Genomic DNA, 24,483 nt, shown 5'->3' with positions numbered 1-24,483 from the left:
TGACCTTGGGCAAGCTGCTTAACCTCCCTGGGCCTGACATTCCTCATTCATAAGGCATAGATCAAAACTGGCCTTGCGGGGCCGTGGTGGTGGTGAGAGCGGGGTTAGGAAAAGCGCAGGGTGTGTCAGGAGGCCCTCGGAGCTGGGGCAGCTGCAGGGGAGGTGAAGGGGGCTGTTAGGTTGGTAGGTGCGGGGGTGTTGGAGGTTAAGAGGTGAAGGATGAAAAGCAAGGTGAGTTTGCCTCCTCTGGGCCTGGGGAGGGGTGGTTGGTGCAGTGTGGAGAGGATTGTGGGGACGGCGGTCTGGTGGAGGCCCAGGGGGGACCAGGTAACAGCCACACAGGAGAGCCCAGAGATGAGCTGCTTGTGGCACAAAAGGGATTTTTTTTTTTGGCTTTTAGGGCTGCACCTGTGGCATATGAAAGTTCCCAGGCTAGGGGTTAAATTGGAGCTGTAGCCACCAGCCACAGCCACAGCAACGCAGGGTTCTTAACCTATTGAGTGAGGCCGGGAATCGAACCTGCTTCCTTGTGAATACTAGTCAGATTCGTTACTGCTGAGCCACGATGTGAACTCTGTAGATGGGACTCATTATTAAAGCAAGAATTTAGCACGCACCTGCCGCAGGGAGGTGCAACCAGGTCCTCAGCAGAGGGATGAATCAGCCACAGCTCCCGCTCTCAGGCAGCACCTGCCTGGTCCAGCCACATCCTCTCACCTCCCCCAGGCTGCTCATCTCCACTAAAGCCAGAGGGAAGCTCATCCTTCCTGTACTTGCTGGGAAGGCCCTTGCTGACCTCGGCTTCCTGCCCGGGCCCCCCCAGCCCCTGGCCCTGCCCTCACCCCAGGGGGGCATACCTGCCCCTGCCACCGTGGCCCATTTGGCTCCTCCAGCTCCCTTGGTCTCCAGACTCAGGATCACTATTTTATTCCTGTAACTCACACTTATATATCTTGGAGCTAGCTGGTCCCGCAGTCAGTTCTAATACCGCGCAGTACATGTTCTGATAGGGACAGGTGCTTCACCAGCCTGGGTGACCTCAGCAGAGCCCTGGGGGTTGTCCAGCCCTCACCCATCTGGGAAAATTAATGAAAACCATATTGGGAGTTCCCGTTGTGGCTCAGTGGGTTAAGAACCTGACATAGTGTCCGTGAGGTTGCGGTTTTGATCCCTGGCCTTGCTCAGTGCGTTAAGGATCGGCATTGTCACAAGCTGCGGTGTAGGTCGCAGATGCAGCTCCCACCTGATGTGCTAGTGGCTGTGGCATAGGCTGGCAGCTGCAGCTCCGATTCGACCCCTAGCCTGGGAACCTCCATATGCCACAGGTGTGGCCCTATAAAGAGAGAAAAAAAAGAAAACCAGGGTGTTAGTTACACTTCTGCACCCCTCCCCCTCCCAACAGACATGAAAGGGGAACACTCTAGCCACTAGCACAATTTGGGGGACCTTTCCAGAAGGAGTGTCTTTAGATATACAGACCAATTTGGTGGCTCAGAATTACACTTTGTACTCAGAGCCCCCGGGGGAATTATCAGTGGGGTTCATTTTGCCCCACAAAGGTCAGCACCTAGGCTCAGAGCTGAGAAGAAAGTCTGCTTCGGAGAGGACCAGGGCTTTGTGAAGACCCTTCGCCCTGGTGTTGTGAGACCATTGAGTCATGGCTGCAGCTGCCACCCGCGTCTCACACTGAGTTCCAAGCACAGGAGGCTGCTGCATTTTTCTGAGCTGCTCTTCAGAGAGAAGGAGAGCTGGAGAAAACGCTCTTAGCCCCACAGCAGCTCTGAGTAGACGCAAAAGCCAGCCCTTCCCAAATCGGCATGGAGCGGTTTTGAGAGCTGTTGTGATTGATCCTGAGGTTTCAGTGACAGTGAACTTAGCAGCTCCGCCTGGTTGGGATCCAGCCCAGTGGCAGCGTGGTGGTGGGTGGGTACCCAGTGACTCAGAGGTCGGTTCACGTCACCTCGTGAGGCAGAACTGTCATATAACCGAAATAACTCTTGCAGTTCCCCCAAGTAGCCTGTGAGGATCAGTCGAGATAATACAGGTGAAGGCGAGGCGCTGTACCTTGTCCATCCTCAGCACGTTATTTTGCATTTGAATGTCAACCTTGCTTTATGACAGCCACACACGGTGTTTTGGGAAAAGTTGCAGAAGGAGTTCCTTGAGCCTGGCTTCCTGGAATCCCCTCTCCCTCCCCCAGACAGCTGGGGCTCTCATCACCATGAATGGTGGTCTCCCAAGCTCTTGCATGGAGTTTGATCTTAGAACAGGGGTCAGGGTCTAAAGTGGGCACAGTGAAGAGGTAGCATGACTCCTCTGAAGGCATTAGAAGCCCTGTGGGTGTTAGTGCCCGGGTCCCTCTGAGGCATGATGGAGGCTTCCTGTTGTCATCCCCCTCTTCAGAGGAGCAAACTGAGGTTCAGATAAATTAGGGGCCACCATCACTCAGTAGAACCTGAAGGGCAGCTCGCTCTCATTCCAGAATACACACCATTATATACGTACACACACACACACACACACACACACATAGTAAACTAAGTCCTTTAAAAATAACCTTGGGGAAGTTCCTGTTGTGACTCAGAGGATTACCAACCCAACTAGCATGCATGAGAATGTGTGTTTGATCCCTGGCCTCACTCAGTGGGTTAAAGATCTGGCGTTGCTGTGAGCTGTGGTCTAGGTTCCAGACACGGCTCAGATCCCGCATTGCTGTGGCTGTGCTGTAGGCCAGCAGCTGCAGCTCCAATTCGACCCCTAGCTTGGGACCTTCCGTATGCTGTGGTGCCATCCTAAAATGAGACTTAAACTGATCCTTTAGCTTCCTCTTAAGTGTAATAGAGGTTGTTATAAATTGTGCCTAATGCCTCTTAGAGGAGAAAATAGCCGCCTCCCTTCTTTTGGGTAAATTGAACTGACCAATTTTGATCTGTTTTTTTTTTTGTTCAGATCCAACCGGGCGCTCATCAATGTCTGGATCCCATCAGTGTTTCTCCGGGGCAAAGCCGCCAACGCGTTCCATGTGTATCAGGTAGTTACCAGCGGTTTCCAGTTGGATGTCACCCCTGGGATGGAATCCAGGCTTGTTTGTTACTTGCTGGTGCTTTTGCCTCTCGGCCGTGGAGCTCTGGACTTAGAAGGCCACGGCCTCCAAAGGCCAGCCTCCACCTGCTCAGCCTCCCCGGGGAAACGGTTCTCTTGTCAGACAGGAGGAGGCAGGGCGGTAGGTCCCTGTGCAGCTCAGGCTTCCCGGCGTGGCCCTGACCACTCAACTCAGGCCAGTTGAGCAGAAGTGGGAGTTGTTGGCTTGCACAGCAGCTGAAAAGTTGAGGCATGGGTCTGGCCTCAGGCCCGGCTGGCCCCATGGTCAGAATCCGCTGTCATTCTCTCCTTGGCCGTTCTTTTCAGGCTGGTGCTTTCTGTGGGTTGACCAGGCAGCTCAGCAGCACCAGACTCTCAGCCTACCTGGGTATCTCTGGAGGGTCTGTCTCGGATCACGAGCCCATCCCTAAACCTCACGGGTGGGCGATGGCCTCGCCTGATGGGCGATGGCCTCGCGTGGTGGGCGATGGACTCGCGTGATGGGTGATGCACTCAGGTGATGGGCGATGGACTTGTGTGATAGGCCATGGATTTGTGTGATGGGCCAGGTCTCCACAGACAAAAGCCAGGCTTCTCTTTTCCAAAGAAGGAGCGACAGATGCTTGACAGGTGAAAACTGCAGATGTGCCCTCTGCCTCCTTGGGGTAGAGCTGCCCCCCACCCCCCCATCGTCTGTGGGAGGACTGAGGATCTGGGGCCATGGGATCTTTGCTTTGAAGGTGATTGTGCCCCAGCAATTGGAACCCTAGTTTTCCAACTTTTCTCTGGTTTTCTGATACCTCTTCCAGCCCTGCCTACTTATGCTTTCTCTCTCTCTTATCTTTCTCTTTCTCTTGCCCGCTCTCCAGCCCTCCATGTTCCTTTGTCCCGGACTGTTCTGCTGTGACTCTTAGCCGCTTCTGGTCCTGCTCTCTCTCGGCGTGTATCACCACATTTTCATTAGGTTTTGTTCCTATTTCCCATGAGCTTTGTGAACAGCCTTGAGCTTTGTTGCCATTTTTCTTTGTGGAGAACTGACCCCTGAAGAATTGGTCTCAGCTATTAAGATACCTTCCCCAGGGACTGGGGTGGTGCAAAAAGGACACGGAACATGACAGTAGAAGCCCTGGTTTCAATTTTGTGACCTTATGTAAATCTCGGCTTCCTCGTCTGTGAAACGGAAATGATAACAAGGCTTAGAAACAAGGGTTAGAAATAGGCGGCGTCCAGGAGGCACTTGGGCCTCGTCCCTCATCTTCCAAAATGATTGCTGAGTTTGGCCTTTAGTGGTGGGACAGACGGTGGTCGTGTGTCTATAGGAACGAGCATGAGCGTGATACCTGCTTCTTGCCTGCAATCTTAGGGACAAATGAGCTAGAGTTTGGCAAAGATGCTTGTACAAACATTTTTGTTTTCTTGTTCGGCTCGGCAACAGTAGCACTTTGGTAAGTGTTACAGAATCTCTGTTTGTGATGCTCTCAGCTCTGGCTTGAAAAGAGAATTCAATATTTTCGAATATTCTCTTGTCTTTTTATACCAAAAAAAAAAAAAAAAAAAAAAAGCTCTTACTTGAGTGCCCTTCAGTTCTGCTTTGCGGTCATCAGAAGGCTGGGAGGTGATGGCTGGAGGATGAAAATAGTGAAGCGGACAGCTTTATTTTCGAGCTGAATTAAAACACGAGATCACTTGAGAGGTTTCCTTGACCTTTCATTTTTGACTCCTGCCCGCCCCTCACCCCAGGAAGCAGCTGGGCAGGTTTTAGCTACGGAAAGTCAGTTATGGACTGAGACAGACACAGCAAATGTGCCGTTGCCTGGGAGATGGTTTCCACGGTGGTCATGGTGGCATCCGAGCCACACTCTCCCCATCCTTGACCGTTTCCAGAGCTTTCCTGGGAGCTACAGGCCGGGCAGCCCCCACCTCACCCAGAGCGACTTCATCCCACACAGGGGGGCTCTGCCGTCTCTCCTGACCCTGGCGTGCATGAAGAAGCACCTCTGTTTTTCTCCTTTTAGCTGGCAGTGCTTCTGGTTGGTACCTCAGAGCAAAATCTGAGCCTGTGCTTGGAAGCATCTCAGAAAGTCTTTGTTACAATGCGGTTTTTTTTGGTCTTTGTTTAAATGGTGGGAGAGAGGGCCACTCGTTTAAATACTGGCACCATGGGACATTATTTTTCTTAGTTAACAATTGCATTTTATATAATTCCACAAAACATTTGAGATAATTTCTAGAGAAACTCAGAAAAGAATGATAAAATGGAAGTAAGAGATAAAATATTAGAGTCATAGAAAATGTAAACTAAGAGCGTTTCCATTAAGGGAAGAGTGGAAATCATATATATATATATATATATAATCCTACATGGTTTTCTTATTGGTTGGTAAATTTCCTTTGAGCTTCCTGACAGCCGATGTGAAAATGGAAATGTGGCAGTTTTAGATAGTTCCATTGCTAATGAGAAGAAAATATGTCAGTTCCCTAAAGGAACTCTAAAATTTCCATGCAGAGCTTTGGATGAAGCAATAATATTGGATATGGTAGACAATGCCCATTTCATCCCTATGGCAAATCACCGTTAATTTCCCTATGCGCTCCCACCAAGGAAGCCAAGGGTGTAACCTCAGAACGAACCCTAAGTTCATTGGAAGAGCCAAGACAAGAGGGTCAGCACGTGTAGTTTTCTCAGTAGATCTGTGCCTTCCAATACGATAGCCGCGAACCACGTGGGGCCATTTCAGTTTAACTTAAATAAAATGGAAAGATTTGTTACACCCGAGTTCCTCAGGCCCTCTAGCGACCTGTTAGGTGCCTTGTACCCACATGGGGCTGGTGGCTGGCACAGTGGATGACACAGGTGTGGACTGTTTGCATCATCACGGGAGCTTCTGTTGGGTGGCGATGATCTCGAACAGTCCGTCCCAGAGTGGCGGACAGCAGGACGATCCCTGGGGCTTGGTGGGCTTGGGGGACAGAGGCTGGACAGTCAGAAACACGTTCCTCAGGGAGAGAGGCTCACCCCCCTTTCAGCTCTCTGCTCGCTGGCGGAGCACGTCTCGGGGCGGCCACTGTGCCGCTAACGCCGCTCATCTTTCTTCTGAGCAAAGGCAGAGGCGGGCCCAGGCGGAGCGCCTTGGCCAGCACAGACTTCCGCTCAGTCAACTCTCTTGTTTTGTTTCACTGTATCTGTTTTTTCGTCTGTCTTCTCCTTACGGCGCAGGCTTCTGTTTTTCCATTTACCACAGTGATGGCCGGTGTCCTGGTAACATCAATTTTACAGAAAGTGAATCGGCTTGAAGAAAAATGGTAGGTAAACGACAGTGAAAACAGCAGGCCGTTCAGGACGGTGCTCATGTGAATGAATAATACCGGGGAGACGCCACCGCCCCCTGGCCTGTGTGTGTGACGTGAGAACCTCATTCGCTCCTCACCCCAGGCCGGTGAGGGAACAAACGCTGATCAGCCCCGTTTTATAGATGAGAAAACAAAGGCACAGAGAAGCAGCTCATTCAGTAACATGATTTTTAGTATAAAAAGCATCTTCTGACGGGGTACCAGTTTGCACAGATCCTGTGAATGAGGTGGAGTCCAGCTCTTTAAAAATCCAAGAGCACACAGGCAAGTTGTCTTCATAGTGAAGGGAAGGCCCCGGCCTGACCAAGCCCTTACCTGTGTGGACGGCCACCTGCACCCCTGAGACCCTGGGCCCAGGGCCCCCCTGCCACCAGCCAGGGGATTCTGTGCGCCTGCTCCGGGCCCGCCGCAGTGTACCGCAAAGCCCGGGAGGACGGTTAAAGCAGGGCCTGTCGCCGCAACGGCTCTGGCCACAGAAAGGTTTCGGGGAAGCTCCCTCAGAACTTCCTTTGAGCAGTGTCAGGGTCCCCAGAGCCTGCCCGGAGGCTTGGAAGGTTAGGTCCTTCTGACCGTAGGGGAGCTAAGCCGGGTCTCCTGCTGCCCATACAGGTCTAGACGACACTTTGCATGGAAGCTTCTGGACAGAAGTGCTGTCCCTTGACAGCACTGAATGCAAGTTATTACAAAAGATTTGTCTGTGGTTTCCACACTCTGCTCCCATGTCTCAGGGTGGGGGCTGAGGTGTTTTCTGGCAGAAAAGTAAGAAATGCGGGGAGTTCCCATTGTGGCTCAGCAGATTAAGAACCCATCTAGTATCCATGAGGATGCAGGTTGGATCCCTGGCCTCGCTCCATGGGTTAAGGATCCGGCATTGCTGTGAGCTGTGGCATAGGTCACAGATGCAGCTCAGATCCCAAGTTGCTGTGCCTGTGGCGTAGGCCTCTGCTGCAGCTCTGACTGGACCCCTAGCCCAGGAACATACATAAGCCGCAGGATTGGCCATAAAATAGAGGAAAAAACAAAAGTAAGAAATGCAGCATTTGACCAGTTTTCAGAACAAAGGTAAAATGGATGTCTAGAACCTATCCCAATTTTTCTTCCACAAGTATTTCTTACTTCTGGTGCCAACGAATGCTTGGCTGCCTGCAGACACTAGCCAGAGACAAAATGATGAAATAGCAACAAGCAGCATGGAAGAAAAGCAAAGCAAAGCCCTATTTACTAATGGTCTTGCTTAGCTTCTCTCTCGTTCTCTCCCTGTTAACACAGGTTGTGCATGAGGCTTGACTTTCTGTCCCCTGCACATAACACAGTTACGTTTGTTGTTCATCAATTACTTCCTAGTTTATACCTTGGCAAAGGTTTGGTCTTATTCCCCAAACACGGTGGATCGAGGTCCACCGTCTTAATAGCCTACCATAGTGTTTATAAGGGCATGTTATAGCAATCCACTAATTTTTTTTTCCTTAAGCAAACATTACAGCCACTAAATTGGAGTGAAATAACACAGCAGTACACGTAGCCGCTGAATCCTTAGGTCTTTCTTTTTGAAAATCGCCGTTCGTTTACGTACAGCTGGAATCAGTCCTCTACATGGGATTAACCTCAGCCTCTGAACGTAGGCACCAGAAAAGACCAGCTGCGCTGCGGTGTTCCATTTGCAAAGCGCAGCTGATTGCGTCTCCTTTGTAAAGAAGGTTGCTTTGTTTCAGCAAAGCTTTCTCCTTCCAGGATGAGTCCCCTTTCCTCGGGGCCACAGGGGGCTGTCCTGACTTAGAGAAAAGGTGGTCCCCAGGAAGACTCATCCCGCCTCTGAGACCCCTCACCCCCCACCCCCCCCAAAGGAAACCGTGTGCTCTGGGCAGGTGCTTTCAGGGTTCAGTCTAGCAGGGCGTGTTTATATATGAGGTGCAGGGAAAATCCATTATTTTTCGTGTTAATAATAGATCACAGGGGCTGGTGGGCTGCATGGAGCTGCAGGTGGTTGGGAGGGCGGTGATGTTTTTGCGCTTTCAGGCTTCCGGTCTCTCAGCACTTTTCATCTTGGTCCTGAGACGGCTCGCCCCTCGGGCCCTCTGGTTGGCTTTATCCTATGGCTCTGCCTTTATGCTTGCCTGGTGTGCAGCTAAGCAGAGAGGGAGGAATTCATTAAGCAGAAAAGGATGAGATGGTTGAGCCAAGCACAGAAATGGGAATAGCAGCTGCAGGCATGTGGGCTGATGAGAAGCCTCCGCCCTCGCAAGTACCCCTGCAGGTGGCAGGGGCCCAGCCCAGGTCTGAGGCCGGAGGGAATCTCTTGTTCCCGTCAGTCCTCCCCCCGCCCCCATTGGGGCCCAGGCAGCTGTGGCTTCCTGGCCTTCTGAGTTTCCTTCCAGCCAGGTTGCCTCATGTGCTGCACGATAAGCAACACTGTGGGAACCTTTGCCTTTGTTCTTGCTCCCTCCTTCCCCGAGAACTTTCCAGCCCTCCAAGTCAAGCACCTGTGCCCCTCTGAGGATTTCGGCGTATTAACCTCCAGCTGTTCTTGGGCTGCCCAGGGCTTCTGGGAAAGCCTGATACAGGCAAAAGCAAAAAAAGTCTGTTTTCCTCCCCTTGGACGTATGTGTCAGTATTATTCCCCACGACAGCTTTTATCTTCTCAAACAGGAGGGACTTTTTTCCCCCTTTCGAGTACGATTCCTTTATATATCCCAACGCTGTGTGCTGAGGATCGACTAGGTGCCAGGTATGTGCTCAAGGCTGCTGAGCCCCTGGCGAGCAAGGCTTGACGTTGCACTTACCCTCCCGACCTCCAGTCCCGAGGGGCCAGGTGCTCTCGAGGAACCGCAGCAGCCTCGTGAGATAAGGGCTGCAGAGAGAGGTGTGGGTAGGAGGGACAGAAGGCCACTTGCCGTATTAAGTGACACTGGAGGACGACGGGTAAGGAGGTTAGCACAGTGCCTGGCACACAGCTACTGTGCAGATGCTACCCTCGGTGGCCTAAGAACTGCCTGGCCTGTGATAAGCAGTTACCTCTGGAAGTGAACATAGAAGAATTTCTCCCTGACGAGTGGAATGTCTCTGGGCGCGTTTTGTGCTCCCACAGGCCTTTAGTTAGCTTCCGCTTGATCAAAGGCTCTGCAGCGGCTGCCTCAGGGGCTGCAAGGAACGAGACCCTCTGTCCTCAAAGTGTCTGGGTCTGGTGGGGAGGTGGGAGCCGCATTCAAGCAGCTGAAATGCAGAGACCGTGTCCAGCGGCCCCACGCAGCTCAGCAGAGAGGTGAGCTCTGCTGGAGGCAGAGTCTGGGGCTCAGAGATGAAACCGAGTATCATAGTTCATTTTCCCCGTGCGGCTGCCTGAGGCCTGAAAGCACTGATGCCCAAGCCCTAGTCGAATAGAGTTTTGCCAGCCCCGAGCTGCCCTGTTGGTGCCAGGTTTCGTCTTGTTTTGAATTGAAGTATGACTTTTACTTACTGAGTAGTGGATTGCACCAGTGATATTGTCCACACGTCTCCAGGGCGCCTGCACGTGACCCCAGGGCATCGCCGCCCTGTTGGCCTTCCCCAGGGAGATTTTCCAAGATGGTACCCTCATTTGATGCCACCTCTTGGGAGTCACGGCATGGCTGGCGTGTAAGTCTGGATTAACTAAACACACGTATGTACTCAGTGTGTGTTGCTGGAATACATTTGGGGTGGCCTCAAGGGGGTACCATCCCCAGTTCTGCGTTACCCCTGGCCGTCTTCACATTGCGTGGCCACTGGTATTTGGTTACAGCTGACACTTATCAAGGAGCCCTTCTCTTTGAGATGCACTTGGTACAGTGTCTTCTCTTTGCTCTTTAAGGCGGTCTCTGACTGTGAATGGGCCACAGTTCTCATATTGGATCCTTCACCCACTGAGGGAAGCCATGGATCGAACCTACATCCTCATGGATACTAGTCAGATTCGCTTCTGCTGCACCACAACAGGAACTCCCAAAACAACTCCAGTTTTATCGAGAGCTGCTCAGGGCATTTATCGGGTGATTTGGAGGGTTAATCGTGGTGCTGTTAACTTTCTCGTCATGCAGCTCTGCAGCGTTCATTTTTTCTCTGTTCTGCAGTCACCATCATCACTTACTGGGTACAGGCTTCCCCCTCTCTCCGAAAGCAGGGTGTTCCTTTGAAACCTTCCATAAGCCAGGATGGCATCAAGCGCAGGAGCAATTACCTTTCTGTGTAAAAGCGAAAGTCCACGTCGGATTTCGCTCGGTTAGCTAAGATAGGGGCTGCTGTAGGTCTTCTGTGAACGCAAAGTGGCATGAAGTGAACTTTGGAAAAGCGAGGGACCGTGGTGTCCGGCTTCCGCTGGGAAGGGAGGGTGGGGCTGCTTGTACATCTGAGATGGAAGCAGCCCAACCCTGGCAGAGAAGGCGGATGTTAGTAGTTAGATGAGTGCAGAATGTTTCAAACGGGGATCTGCAAAGGCGAGGAAGGCTATGGCCACGCCACTCCCGCTGACGGGGCGGTGGGGCTGTCTCCTGATTACAGCTTGGGGGTGTCCACCCAAACGGTGACAGACGTCCTCCGCAGAAAGTCCGGGGCAGGGGCGGGGGTAAGGAAGGGCTGGTGTCCAGGGGCCCTGGGAGTGGAGGGCAGAGGGCGGTGATCTCTGCAGGGACACCTCAGGCCGGGAAGGGGGCGTCAGGTGGAGAGGGAGGCCGGACGTGAGGGCGCGGAGCGGCTCTGTAGATGGGGCGGGGGCCTTCCAGGGAAGGGAGGAAGGAGGACCCAGCCCAGCCAAGGCCGGGCGACAGGGCCAGGGTTTCAGGTGTCCCCTGAATGTTTAGCCTCCTGGTCTCAGGCAGGCGTGTGGCCCAGGGGGTCTGGAGCCCAGGCTTCCAGGCCTGCCGGCCTGCGCGTTTTGGCCAGACCACTCCCTACCCCACCGCCGGGTCTCCTCTGGTCTAAAAAGATGATCTCTGGGGGAGTTCCCGTGGTGGCTCCGTGGAAGCGAACCCAAATAGTATCCATGAGGATGCAGATTCCATCCCTGGCCCCGCTCAGTGGGTTAAGGATCCCTTGTTGCTGTGCTTGTGTCCTAGGCTCTTCTCCCTCCTCTCTCTCTCTCTCTCCCTCCCCCCACTCCCTCCCTCTCCCTCTCCCTCCCCCACTCCCCCGCTTCCAAGCCTCCCTGCTTCTCTGCTTCTCTTCTCTCTCTTTGCCCGTTCTTAGCCCTTGACTTAGGAAATTCCTAACTCCCTGGATCCGCCCGTCTTCCTTGTACCCGGGGAAGAAAAGGTCTGCCTGCCACAGGTGGGTGTTTTCAGCCTTCTGTCATCGTCATCGGATGGATGGGCTCTTGGTCCCCATTGTCTCCATGGGGCTGCAGACTTTGTCCTCTGGGCTGTGGGAGGAGCGCGGGTGGCAAGCAGGATCAAGTGAGGAGGGCTCTGGACTCTCCCGGAAGCCCGAATCACCCGCACGTGGGACAGCCCCAAGCTGCCTGCCTACGGCAGTTGTTTCGAACTAGAGGATCCCTGCATGTTGGGAAAGTGTTTTCTGGCAGGAGCTCCCTGGTGGTCTAGTGGTTAGGATTTGGTGCTTTCACTGCTGTAGCCTGGCTTCAACCCTTGTCTGGGACCTGAGATCCCGTATCAAGCCGCGGCGTGCTGCAGAATAACAACAAGATTGTTTTCTGGCACAATCACTTAGTCACGCCTGATAATATTCATCTGCAGCTTTTTAATACCAATGATTGTTCTGTTACAGAGTTCAAATGGTGCAGAATTAATTGGTTGGTGATATTTTTATTCTTAGAAAATTTACTGCTTTTCATCAATATCTGTAAAACCATATGCCAGTGTCCCCTACGTTAACCTGGTCAGGAAAGAACATCTCTCCATTCACAAGTCATGCACACAGCATCCATTCACTGCGGAGCATCCTGCAACTCACAGCCCTGCTGGGACAGTGATCCTACCCAGAGCATCCACAGTGTCACCCCGAGAAGCCCCTGTGCTTTAGTTTTCAGAGTTTCCATTTTCTGGTCCCTGTGCTTGTTCCTGCGTGGGCAGCCTTAGGTGGGGAGCTGTGTCTTGGCACGAGGGCTGGCGATGGAGGGTGAGGCTGAGCCGTCCCGGATACCCGGATGACAGGGCTTCTCCTCGGCCCCACGCAGCCTGATCCCGCGGTGTGCTCCCCGTTCACATCCAAGCCAGGGCTCCTCAAGTTGGGGCAACATGGACAACTAGCTGCCCACTCGATTGTTGAGGACACGGACTCCCCATCTTCACGTGTGCTCTCTTCCTTGGAGGAGAAGGAAACCCCGCTCCATCCAGAATGAGAAACAGAGGCTGTTCGTGGGGTGTTGCCTGGAAAAGGCCAAGGGTGTACAGAGCTTGAACTTGAGGGGCTCAGGGGCATGGGCACCCCATCTCCAGTCTTTGCAGAGGGTTGTTTTGCTCTACTCATGGCCAGATGACGGGATGTCTGTGGGCACCAGGCTTGTATCCCCTCGGCTCAGCTGCCCCACTGGAAAGGCCTCTGCTTCTCCCTGTACTAACAGGGGTCCTGGATCTGAGCCTTGCTGCCTCTCAGTGGAGGGGCCATGCCCCTGGTCCATAGTCTCTGTGTCCGCAAGGGCGCCAGGCTCACATTCCTTCTCTTGAGCCTGCGCCAGTGGGAGCACAATGCTTCCCTAAAGGACAGTGACACTGCTCCTGCCAGTGGAAGAGGAAGGGGCCGAAAGAGAGCACTTGCCCCACGTCTGCAGGCTGCTCATAGCCTAGGGTTGGTCAGGAGCCAGTTGTGTCTCTACACCAGGGTTTCTCAGTGGCAGCAGAGTGGACAGTTGGGGCCAGATAATTCTTCGTTGTGTGAGGTAGGGTGTTGAGCTGCAGCATCCCAGGCCTCTGCCTGGTGCCACCTCTCCCCTCTTCGCAGTCATGACAACCCAAGATGTCTCCAAACATTGCCAGTGCTTCTTGGGACATAGGACTTTCCCCACGTGGATCCACTGGATGCTGTTGCAGTTTTATTGGACATTTATTGGCCATCTTGGACATAAATGGGATGGTATGATAAACGCATCCTCCCCAGTCAATAGACCTCTTGTCTCCTCACTCTTTTTAAGCTTCTGCAGAGTGTTTCCTAGTATGAAGGAGCCATTATTTGTGTAACTATTCTGAAGATGGACACAGAAGGCTCAGCCTCCGTTCCTGTTTGCTCAACCAAACAGGTGCGGGCCACCTGGGTGTCTGTGGACCTGAAGACAGGTGTGCCAGGGTCTTTTTTTTTTTTTTTTTTTTTTTGCTTTTTAAGGCCACATCTGCAGCAAATGGAAGTTCTAATGTTAGGGGTCACCACCAGCCTACACCAGAGCCACAGCAACACAGGATCCGAACCCAGTCTGTGACCTGCACCACAGCTCATGGCAATACCGGATCTTTAACCCACTGAGCGAGGCCAGGGATCAAACCCATGTCCTCATGGATACTAGCTGGGTTCATTAACCACTGAGCCACGACGGGAACTTGATACACACACATCTGCACTCGTAGGCACAGCGGCAGCCCCCAGGCTTAGAACCGGCTTCCTCTCCAGCAGAGGGCCCGGAACCCAGGTTAGCCCATCCTTCATTCCAGCTCATCAGATGTTTGGGCCCAAGCGTCTGCCCGTCTCCTCTTCACTGTGGGGTTAAGTCGTGGCTAGAAGCTGGGACCACCACCTGGAGCTTCCGGGCTGAGCTGAGCTGCAGTTTCCTCACCTGAAGACGCCGCTCCACCTGACACTCAGCCAAGGTGGAGGGAGGCAGACCTAGAAACAGTTTGTCAGCCACCAGGCAGCTTTTCAAACGCCAGCTCTCATGGTTTATGCTTATGTGATGGATGTTTCCTGAGGCCAGCAGCACAGGAATAATGACTTAAACAAAAAAAGTTAACCCTGAGTATTAGTGAGCAGATGCCTCCCCGAGCTTGGTGAGTCCTCAAATGATCTTTAGAACCTGAATCGTGTTGGCACGAGGGGAGATCTTGCGTCGCCTTAGTAAGTGCTCATCTGAACTGGATGCACTTGTACCATTCAAGCTGTTGTGGTTTGGGCTTTTTTCCCTCCCTGGACTGAGCTTTGAGAAGCCTCTGTCTCCTAATGAAGTCAGTTGGGGGAGGGCGGCTGCCACTTTAAGTCTAGGATCTTTTTTCCTACCCCTTCCAGATCCAGAAAAGCACTGTGAGTCCAACCTTTAAAGGTTATCTCCTTGTGCCGCCGGCAGGCGCTCCCCGAGAGACTGCGACTTGCAGCTCCGTGCCAGACTTCCCCACGGAGGGAACGTCTGCCAGACTGCTCGGGCTGTCTCAAGCTGGAGGCAGCAGCTCAAGTTGGCGGCCACGTGGAGGTTGCTTTTTTTCAGGGGCTGACAGAGAGGAGGATGCGGACTAGGGTCTCAGGGAGTCCCAAGGGACAGGGTGGTGGCCGTCACACAGGGTGGCAGAGGTGGAGAAGTCTCCCCCCTGGGGTGATGGACGCCTGGTCTGTCCAGACAACAAGAGGCTGCCTGGCAGCAGGGAGCCAGGAAGACATAAACGTTAGGATAGTTCAGTTACTAGAAGATGCGGAAAGGAAACCACACTGCATTTTGCAGCACGTGATTTAGAGAAAGCATCGCGCTGGACTTTGGAGTCATGTTACCAAGCCTGCCCTGATCCTGCCCATTTTTATGAAAAAAGGACATGGGAAGGAGATACACAAAGCTGCCAGTAATAGCAGGCACTTATTCTTATGGAGTCTTTCATATGCATGATTCTGATTCCTTGCCACCACCCCAAGGGCAAGTATTTTCCTCTCTGTTTACAGATGAATAAGCTCAGGTCAGAGAGTGTAGTAACCTGCCCAAGATAACACACCTGGTGAGCAGCAGGGATGAGCTACAAACCTAGGTCTAGATGACCTTCCAGCGGTGTGTTCTTTAAGAGGAAAACACGACCTCTGTCTTTGCTGAGTTTCCCTAAGAAAGACAGACGGGCAATAAAAAGGGGGAGGAGGAGATGGTGGATGACGATGATGGGGGCTGAGGATGGTGACGGTGATGATGATGGGATGAAAATGACGATGAGTGATGGTGAAAGGAGGATAGTGATAGTTGGTGAGGGGGATTGAGGAGCGTGAGGAGGAGGATGGTTGATGAGGACAAGGTGAAGGTCCGTGAGGAGGAGGGTGTGACCCGTGATGCTGGCGATGCTCGGTGAGGATGAAGATGACGAGGAAGAGGGCTGGTGACGGGAACTGAGGGGTATGGTGAGGGTCGATGACGGCAGCAGCTGTGTTTCCCAAGCACTTCCCACCTACCAGCCCTTGTGCTCACGTGCTCTCCATGTTTTATCTCCTTAAACTCACACATCCCTCCAATGGGAACGTTTTCATTACAGCTACAGGAATAGGAAGAGGCCTCTGTTTCCTTTACATGCCCCATCATCTCAAGAAAGATCCAGGACTCTCTTCTTCGGTCAAGGGCACGACCGACCCTGGGGCATGGAAAGTCCTATTTAGTCCCCGTACGTGCCCTGGGACCCTCGCATGCGCTCTCTCCCTGACTAGGTCTTCGCCCAGACTTGCTGGGAGCAGGTGTGAGTAGCTTCTTTCCACCACCCCCTTAGGGCACCAGTCCTGGCTTTGAGTGCCCATCGTTTTGATCCTCTACCTCTTTTCAGGAAAAATAAAGTTGCGGCTGCCCTGGTTTCTGCCAGTTGTTTTTGCTTTTTTGTTAGTTAGTTTGTTTTTTTTTTTTGTTTTAACACCTTGGGCTTGAGATCAGGATGCAAAGCCTACCTCTATATTTACCAGCCGTGTCTCTCAACTGTAAAACGTGGCTGCGAGCCACCTCCTGTGGCGAGTTGGTGTGAGAACTAGGTGAGGATGTCTAAGAAGAGTGCCAAGCACAGTACCCGGCCCTTGGTAGGTGCTTAATAGCCCCAGTCCCCTCTGCGCTCCCGTCTTGCTGTCCCAGGGCAGCGCTCATCTTTCACTTATTTATGCGTTTGCGTATTTGTTGTCTGTCTCTCATACTTTCTCCACGAGCGCTCTTATTTTCCTGCTCTGTCCTCCTGCCTAGACAAGTGCCTGCTGATAAATATTTATTAAATGAATGAACAGGCCAGCATAGACATACAGGCAATGGGAAACAGGAATGTGCATGACGAGTCAAGGCATGTGGGCAGAAGATGAAGCTGTTGAGCTGGGCAAGGACCTTGTGTCCAGGCCAGTCGCTATTTTTGTCACAGAACACAGGCTGCACAGAGTGCACTTAGAGACTTCTGAGTTGGTGCGGAGGGAAGCAGGGCCACGCGGCTTCCCCTGTGCCTGTGTCTCAGAGCACGGCAGGTGGGGTCGGAAAGACTCTGTTTTAAGAGGATGATGCCTTCTCTACAAATTCCAGGAGCCAATTTCTATTCCTGCGTGGCCTGCAGGGACTTGAGCTTGTCAGCATTCTTCACAGGGAAAGGAAGAGCCCTTTCAGAGTGGACCGTGAGGTCCCTCTAGGGTGTGGCCGCTGCCTCAGGCATGAGTCCCCAGCCGGGAGGCCCCCTTGTCACTCTCTGCTCCCCATGGCAGGCAGGAGGTTGGTGGGTGTTATTTGCTTGCTGCCCCCCCCCCCCCCCCACTGGTGCCTCTTTTACAAAGAAAGTTGAGATGGCGGTTGAACTGTGAATAGTTTTCTCTCTTGACCGTCTGGTAACATGACGATGATAATGTTCTGTCTTAGGGCCCCTCCCCAGGCAACTAGAATCTTGGTCAGCAGCCTTTTTGGGGAGCCAGAGGCTTGGGGTACCTGCACGTTTTTACTAATAACTTCTAAGTGTCTTTATTGGCAGTAAAGAAGCAGGAATCCTTTAAGAGCCTAGGGGCTTAGTGTCAGGTAATATGCAAGGAAAAAGGGAGCTCAGAGAGGCAGGAACTGGGAAGTTGTTTAACATGACTGTTGAAACAGACCTTGTACTGGGAGGCAGGGTCCTATTTTGGGTGCACTGGGAACCCCATGTTCCTTCCTGTCTGCTAGCCGCCCCCACCCCCACCCCCCTCCCTCCCTCCCTCCCTTCCTTCCTTCTTCTCCTGTTATGGATCAGGCACTGTGTTAAGGATTGGATTACGGGAGTTCCTGTTAGGGCGCAGCCGAAACGAATCTGACTGGTTTCCATCCCCGGCCTCGCTCAGTGGGTTAAGGATCCGGCGTTGCACCTGCAGCTCTGATTCAACCCCTGGCTTGGAAGCTTCCACATGCTGCAAGTGCGGCCCTAAAGAAAAGGTGGGGGGGGATTGGACTACCGTGATGAGAAAGTAGTCATCGTAAAGTTAGAGTCTAATGAGGGGAAACATATTGATCAATTAACTAAGTAAGTGCAAAACCACACTGAGACGTGTCCAACCACAGAAGATGGATAAATAATCGGAGGCATATTCACCCATGAGAGCACTGGACAGCAAGGAGAAGACCTACAGCTACAGCCAACAATATGGATGAATCTCACCATGTGGAATGAAAAGCTAGATTAAAAAAAATACACACCAGGTGATTGCGCTTCTCTAAATACAAAAACAGGCGAACCCAGGCCATGCGGTTGGAGGTGCCCGTTGCCGTTGACAGCAGAAGCAGGGTGACCATCTTGCCATCACCAGGTTCCCTCTGATGGCTCCGTCAGCCGTGAGGAAGCTGGAAATACCAACACACTTGGCTCCACCTTGGAGGTCAAGGCCAACCAGCACCAGGTCAAGCAGGCTGAGAAGAAGCTCTGTGACCTGAACATGGCCCAGGTCGCTTCCCTGATCAGGCCTGAAGGAGAGAAGAAACTGGCTTCTGGTTCAACTGGTTTCTGTCTCTGGTGCTTTGGTGTTGGCAGCAAATTCAGGATCATCTAAACTTGAGTCTAACCACTTTATTCTAAATATAAGTTTTTTCACCATAAACACCCCCACTCCCCACCCCCAACCAGGCCTTCTGAGTGCCTGATGGTGAGGTGTGGGTGATGTGGGTTGGCCTAGGTGAGCAGGCCTCAGGTTACAGTGGAGGGAGCAGGAGAGAGGAAAAAGCTGCTCCACCAGCATGTGTCGAGAAACCAGGATCAAAGCCCGGGCATGGCTGACCCCAGGGAGATTAAGCAGAGTGAAACTGTTGATAATCATTAGCTCAACAAGTGTCATAAGGTCCCCCTCAAGGACTCCATCTTCTAGATCACCACCTGTACATTGATTATTTAGTCAAGGAGGCAGCGGATCATTTTGGCTCTGCAGCAACAGGGCCCGTGGTGAAGGAGAAGGACCAGGAGCCTTGGTTGCACAGGAAACCCCGATGCAGTTTCAGTTCAGTGAAGTCCACTCTGTTTTATCAACCGGAGCAGTTTAGAAAGAGAATGGAAGAGGATATATACAGTGAAGAGAGAAAGAAAGAGAGACGGAAGGACAGGCCCTGAGCCCCGCTGTGTCCAGGGAGGCCTGGTCAGTTCTCACTCGGAGAGCACGTGTCTGCAGGGCGCACGAGCCACACAGGTGTTGGGATCTGCTTCTCCGTTGGTCACTCTTCATTTCTAAGTTCTCTTCGTGTTATGAGCATCTTGCTGCTTGAAGCTACCTGGTTTTTGTTCTGCTTTCTTCTACCCTTGGATGCCACTGACAAGAGTAACCATCTGTGTCTCGGCCATAAAAGTTGGTGGGTTTCGTGCAGGGCCCATGTGGACCCCTCTGACCCAGATTGGGCACGTGCATGGAGCCACTGCCCTAGCCAACCTGCCAAGAGCAGCAGAGCCAGGATTGGGCACTGGACAGCAGTCTTTTAAAGTGGTTTTATTTAGCTTTTTAGTTTTATTTTTATAAAGTTTTAACACTTTGATCTTATCAGTCAGCTGAGGCTATATTATGCTGTTGTAACAAACATTCCTCAAATCTGGGTCATCGGCAGGGCAACATTAAGGTTACTGCATGTCAATTCCCCTTTCGTTGCTCCAGCTGTGATTATGGACCACATAGTCCGCCTGCCAGGATCCAAAACAAAGCAGCAGCCCTGAGCTGAGGCATTCTGCTCTCGTGTCAAGCCAGATGGTAATGGGCCAGGAAGAATGAGCCTCTTACAGGGAGCATTGCAGGGGAGCCCTGCGGAGAGGGGAACTGGAGTGTCTGGTGGAGTAGTAATATGATATTAAAAAAGAAAAAAATGGGAGTTCCCATCGTGGCTCAGTGGTTAATGAACCCAACTAGGATCCATGAGGATGCAGGTTTGGTCCCTGGCCTTGCTAAGTGGGTTAAGGATCCAGAGTTTCTCTGAGCTATGGTGTGGGCTGCAGATGTGGCTTGGATTCCATGTTTGCTGTGGCTGTGGTATAGGCCAGCAGCTACAGCTCCGAGTTAACCCCTAGCCTGGGAACTTCCATATGCCACAGGTACGGACCTAAAAAGCAAAAAAAACAAAACATAGTATGATAGACCTCAAAAAGTAATGCTTACTCATGGAAAAACCAGCCAAGATAGATAAGTATTATATAGCCCTTAAAAATGATGATGTGTCCTGCAGTACTGTTTACAACAGCCAAAGCAGGGAAGCAGCCTAAATGTCCATGACAGAGGAATGGATAAAGAAGATACACAGTGGAATACTACTCAGTCATAAAAAGAATGAAATCATGCCATTTGTAGCAACATGGATGAACCTAAAGATGATCATTCTAAGTGAAGTGAGTCAGACAGAGAAAGGCAAATACCCCATGCTATCACTAATATGTGGAGTCTAAAGTAGGACGCACATGGGCTTATCTATGAAACAGAAGCAGACTCACAGACATAGAGAACAGACTAGTGGTTGCCAAGAGAGAGGAGGAGTGGAAAAGGGATGGATCGGGAGTTTGGGATTAGTGGATGCAAACTAATTTGTGTGCAGTGGATAAACAACAAGGTCCTACTATGTAGCACAGGGAACTGTGTTCAATATCCTGTAATAAACCGCACTGAAAAAAATTTAATGCAAGAAAACTTGAAACTATTAGAAATATGCAAAAAACAAAAAGGTGATATAGCTCTTATATGTCAGCTTGGGAGGTTATTTCTTAGATATGACATAACAGGGGAAAAGAGGTAACTAAACAGAATAATTTTTTAGTCTCATTTAAAGGATGACCTAAACATTTTTAAATGTGTATGTTAGCCTAAGGAAAATAAAATGCAAAGTTCTACCAGCTGAGCCAACCTGGATGTCCACAGAGCCCAGGTGAGACAGGACTCAGTTCACTACATCTCAGTGCCAGCCAGTTGTCACCATGCAGAAACTTGGGCTCTGTGTCGCCCATCTTCCAGGCCTTTTTTTTTTTTTTTTTTTTTAATAGAAATTTGGATTTAAACATTAAAAACTCTTATTTTAAGATGTGGGCATGTAGTTCAGATTTCGACCCTTCGTGGATTGCCAGGTTTGTAGTCTCTGCTGTCACCCCAGAATGATTTTCTCTGGCCAGTGTGATTTTGGATGTTTTCTTCCTTTTTCTTTTTTCTACCTTGATCTCAACGTTGCAGATTTCTTTGTGACAAAATCATGGGGAAAGCAAACAAGGACATCCATCATGACAGGAAAAGCGTGTTTTAGCTGCAGGAATTGCTCTCTGTTCACTAGACCACTGATGCTTAATCCAGAAAGTGGTGACCCTGAAGAACAGGCCATATTTGGAGCTGTTTGATGTTTTTTTTTTTAAAAAAAAAAAAGTGGCTCAGTGGTTAACGAATCCGACTAGGAACCATGAGGTTGCGGGTTCAATCCCTGGCCTTGCTCAGTGGGTTAAGGATCCGGTGTTGCCATGAGCTGTGGTGCAGGTTGCAGTCATGGCTCAGATCCTGCGTTGCTGTGGCTGTGGTGTAGGCCGGTGGCTATAGCTCTGATTTGACCCCTAGCCTGGGAACCTCCATATACCAAGGGAGTGGCCCAAGAAATGGCAAAAAGACAAAAAAAAAGTGCCGTAGACCCCCAGACTGTGATCAGGAAAGGCCAGAACCCCAGGGGCAGTCCCAGGGAAGAGGACCCAGGGGTCCTCCTCAGCGTCTTGTCGACCACGAGCATCAGGGTTCCCTTGTGCTGAAAATGATGTGGAGATTGAAGAAGCCAGCTCTCTTGGAGGCAGAAAGGAGACCCATTCTGAGGGCAAGCTCCCAGGCTGTTTGCTTAAAGAAAATCAGATGAGTTCCCTGGTAGCACATCGGGTTAAGGACCTGGCTCAGGTCACTGCTGTGTCGGTTTGATTCCTGGCCCAGGAACTTCCACGTGCTGTTGGTTCAGCCAAAGAGAAAAAAGGATAGCAACCTCGATGAAACGCGTGGACCCCAGCTTTATTCACCAAGTGCGCCTTTTGCCTTTGAGGGATGCAGGAGATTCCACAGAGGGGAAAGGAAATGTGTTGGGTGTGACTGTGAATGCAGGAGAAGGCCCTGCATTCAGGATGTGCTGTTGAATATTCAGGAGTTTTCTTTCCCCCCCATTTCTTTTTACCCCCAACTGTAATTCCCTGCCTCATCACCCATCATGCAAATGTGATTCTTACCCATTTTCTGATGTTACTCGTTCGCTAAACAAGCAATCAAAACAGGGTTTTGAGCTGTATTGGAGCTGCAAATAAGTTTAGTATAAAATGCAATTATTCGCCTCCCAAAATCAACAGAGACAATTTGGACATTTCAAAGGCTTGAATTACCCTTAATCAGAACTCAGAATGGCGTCCATTCTAAGGATTAAAATAAGCTCGGACTCAGCTCTCGTTCATAATAGCCAGTTGCTTTAAGGAAAAGAAAAAAAAAAAAAAAACCAACTTCAAAAAATGCTAAAAGTAGTACATGTTCATTATAGAAAATTTGGAAAATAAAGGAAAGTTAGAACGAAGGAAAACAAATGGCTCAGTCCCACTGCATAGATACAGTTGCAGTTAATACCGCCTTCTAGCCTTTTCTCTGTGCATTTTTTTCCTCTAGGTGGAATCATCCCATGAATGTACTTGTATCTTGCTTTTAATTTAATTTTTCCCATGTCACTCTGCACTTCGTCAAAACCATCTTTCATAGCTGCATGGTAGTCTACCCTAGGGATTTAATGTCTTTGACCATTCCGATAAAGAATAAACTGCATCATGTTAAAAATTTGGGGAGTTTGGGAGTTCTCGTTGTGGCTCAGTGGGTTAAGAACCCCATTAGGATCCATGAGGATGCCGGTTCAATCCCTGGCCTCCCTCGGTGGGTTAAGGATCCGGGGTTGCCACAAGCTGTGGAGTAGGTCGCAGATGCAGGTCACATCCCACGTTGCTGTGGCTGTGGTGTAGACCAGCAGCTATAGATAGCTCCAATTCAATCCCTAGCCTGGGAACCTCCATGTGACATAGGTGCGGCCCTAAAAAGCAAATAAGTAAATACATAAATGAAATGAGATCACACGTACAGCCCTTCAGATGGCGTCTGGGCTGCATATAGTTCGTACTTGGCATGTGGCCGTTACTCTCTGACTCCTGCCATCCTCGTTGTCAGCGCCGTAAGGAGCGCTATAGAAGCTGCTACGGGGGAATGAGGAGAGACCCTCACTCTCTTTGCCAGTGGGGGTGGGCGGTCATGGAAGGTTCCAGGAGGAAGGGATGCCTGAAGCAGTCTCTAATGCTGTACTGGGACGAGCCGGGCGAGGCAGAGAGGCAGAGGGTCCTGCTGGCTCCTGGGCCCAGAGAGGAGAGCAACCTGGGAGCTGGGGAGGCGGTGGGGAGAAGGGGTTGTCGGGGGAGTGGCCAGGCCCCCCAGGCAGTGCCACATCCATGCAGACCCAGACAGCATCACCCCAGCCACTGAGCCGAGGGGCACTGGGAGGAGGAGGGAGCATGCAATCCTTCTCTCTCTTTCCTCCTCGGGGCCGGGCCTTCCTTTCGTTCTCACATTTCTCTTACGGATCCTCAGCGTGAACAACGCTGCTCTCCGGCTCCATGTGGAATGAAGAAGCCAGCTTTGGCGGAGCGCATCAGAAAGCGAAATACTCCTTCCCTCTGGACGGGAAAAAATTCTGACCTTTGGCAAAAAGTTTCAGAAAACGAGCCCATCTGTGTTACGTAAAATCTTCTCTCATTTTTCTCCGATTCGATCAACATCAAGAAATGACAAAGTAAACATTTTCTGCTTCAAAATGTTAAGAATTCAGGGAGGATGCTCTGGTGGCCCCTGTGTTCTGAACTGTCACCTGAGCCCTTCGCTGGCACCGGGAGGTGAGGTAAGGCTTGCAGTGCAGGCTGGATGGCTCACGGGCTTCTTTCTGGAAGTTCGCTCATTCACTCTTTCAGCCAACCAAGGAACCCACCAACAAATATTTACTGGACACCTTCTGTGCCAGCCTTTTTTCTGTGCCCTGGGGTTGTACTAAAGAGCTAAAACAGATGTGATCCCTGTTCCCACAGGGTGTACATTCTAGTGCAGAGGCGCCATGGGCGGATAAGCACGTACTGTGGTTTTATTCTGCACTTACTTAGTGCTGGGAAGCAAATAAGATGGATGCTGTGGTGCTGGCGACTGGGGCGTGTTCAGCCAGAGCTGCCTTGATGGGTCACCCAGGAAGGCCTTTCCTCGTCATTGGCGTGGGTTCGAGTCCCGAGCTTCTTGGCAACCCCGGCTGCGTGAATCCATCCTCCCCCTTCACTGATCCAACACATGGGTGCTGGTACTTAGAGCGCTTCCTAAGTCTTTATGTTCTAAGCCAGGACCCTTGTCCCCAGGGAACCTTAGGGTCTGGTGGAGGAAGCAGATGCATTTGGGGGGTAAACGCCATCAATGTCGTGCCCTGTGCGGTCCAGGGTGTGGGCACTTCGCTCAGGCCCGGGTAGGCAAGAGTTCAGCAAAGACCCCTTCTGGAGAAGAGATGCTTGGGCTGCTGGGAGGGTGATGAGGCGAAGGTCACCCTGACCTTGGGATGGCATCCACAGTGGAGGGTAGGGCCCAAATAGGAGCCATGAGACAGCACGTGTGTCCAGCAGCATGGCAGTGCTCACAGCTGCAGCTCACGAGGTATAACCCAGAGTCAGACCCTCCATCTGACCCATCAAGTCCAAGTACAGG

At 51.4% G+C, this 24,483-nt stretch overlaps 1 protein-coding gene across 2 annotated transcripts in view; it reads left to right on the top strand.

Moving 5' to 3' along the window:
• The window catches only part of SNX29 (sorting nexin 29), a 548,246-nt gene that overhangs the window by 373,696 nt on the left and 150,067 nt on the right, over positions 1–24,483 (top strand). For both annotated transcript variants that reach the window (XM_021088060.2, XM_021088055.2), the window contains one exon: positions 2,950–3,031. In XM_021088060.2, coding sequence (XP_020943719.2) covers positions 2,950–3,031 — 82 coding nt within the window. The remainder of the gene's footprint in view (positions 1–2,949; positions 3,032–24,483) is intronic.

This window comes from Sus scrofa, chromosome 3 (assembly GCF_054392235.1).
Source record: "Sus scrofa isolate SSC_HxYL_T2T_F1_AM1 chromosome 3, Sscrofa_HxYL_maternal_Yorkshire_Landrace_v2.0, whole genome shotgun sequence".
Taxonomy (NCBI): Eukaryota; Metazoa; Chordata; class Mammalia; order Artiodactyla; family Suidae; genus Sus; species Sus scrofa.
This window is presented reverse-complemented; position numbering and strand designations above follow the sequence as displayed.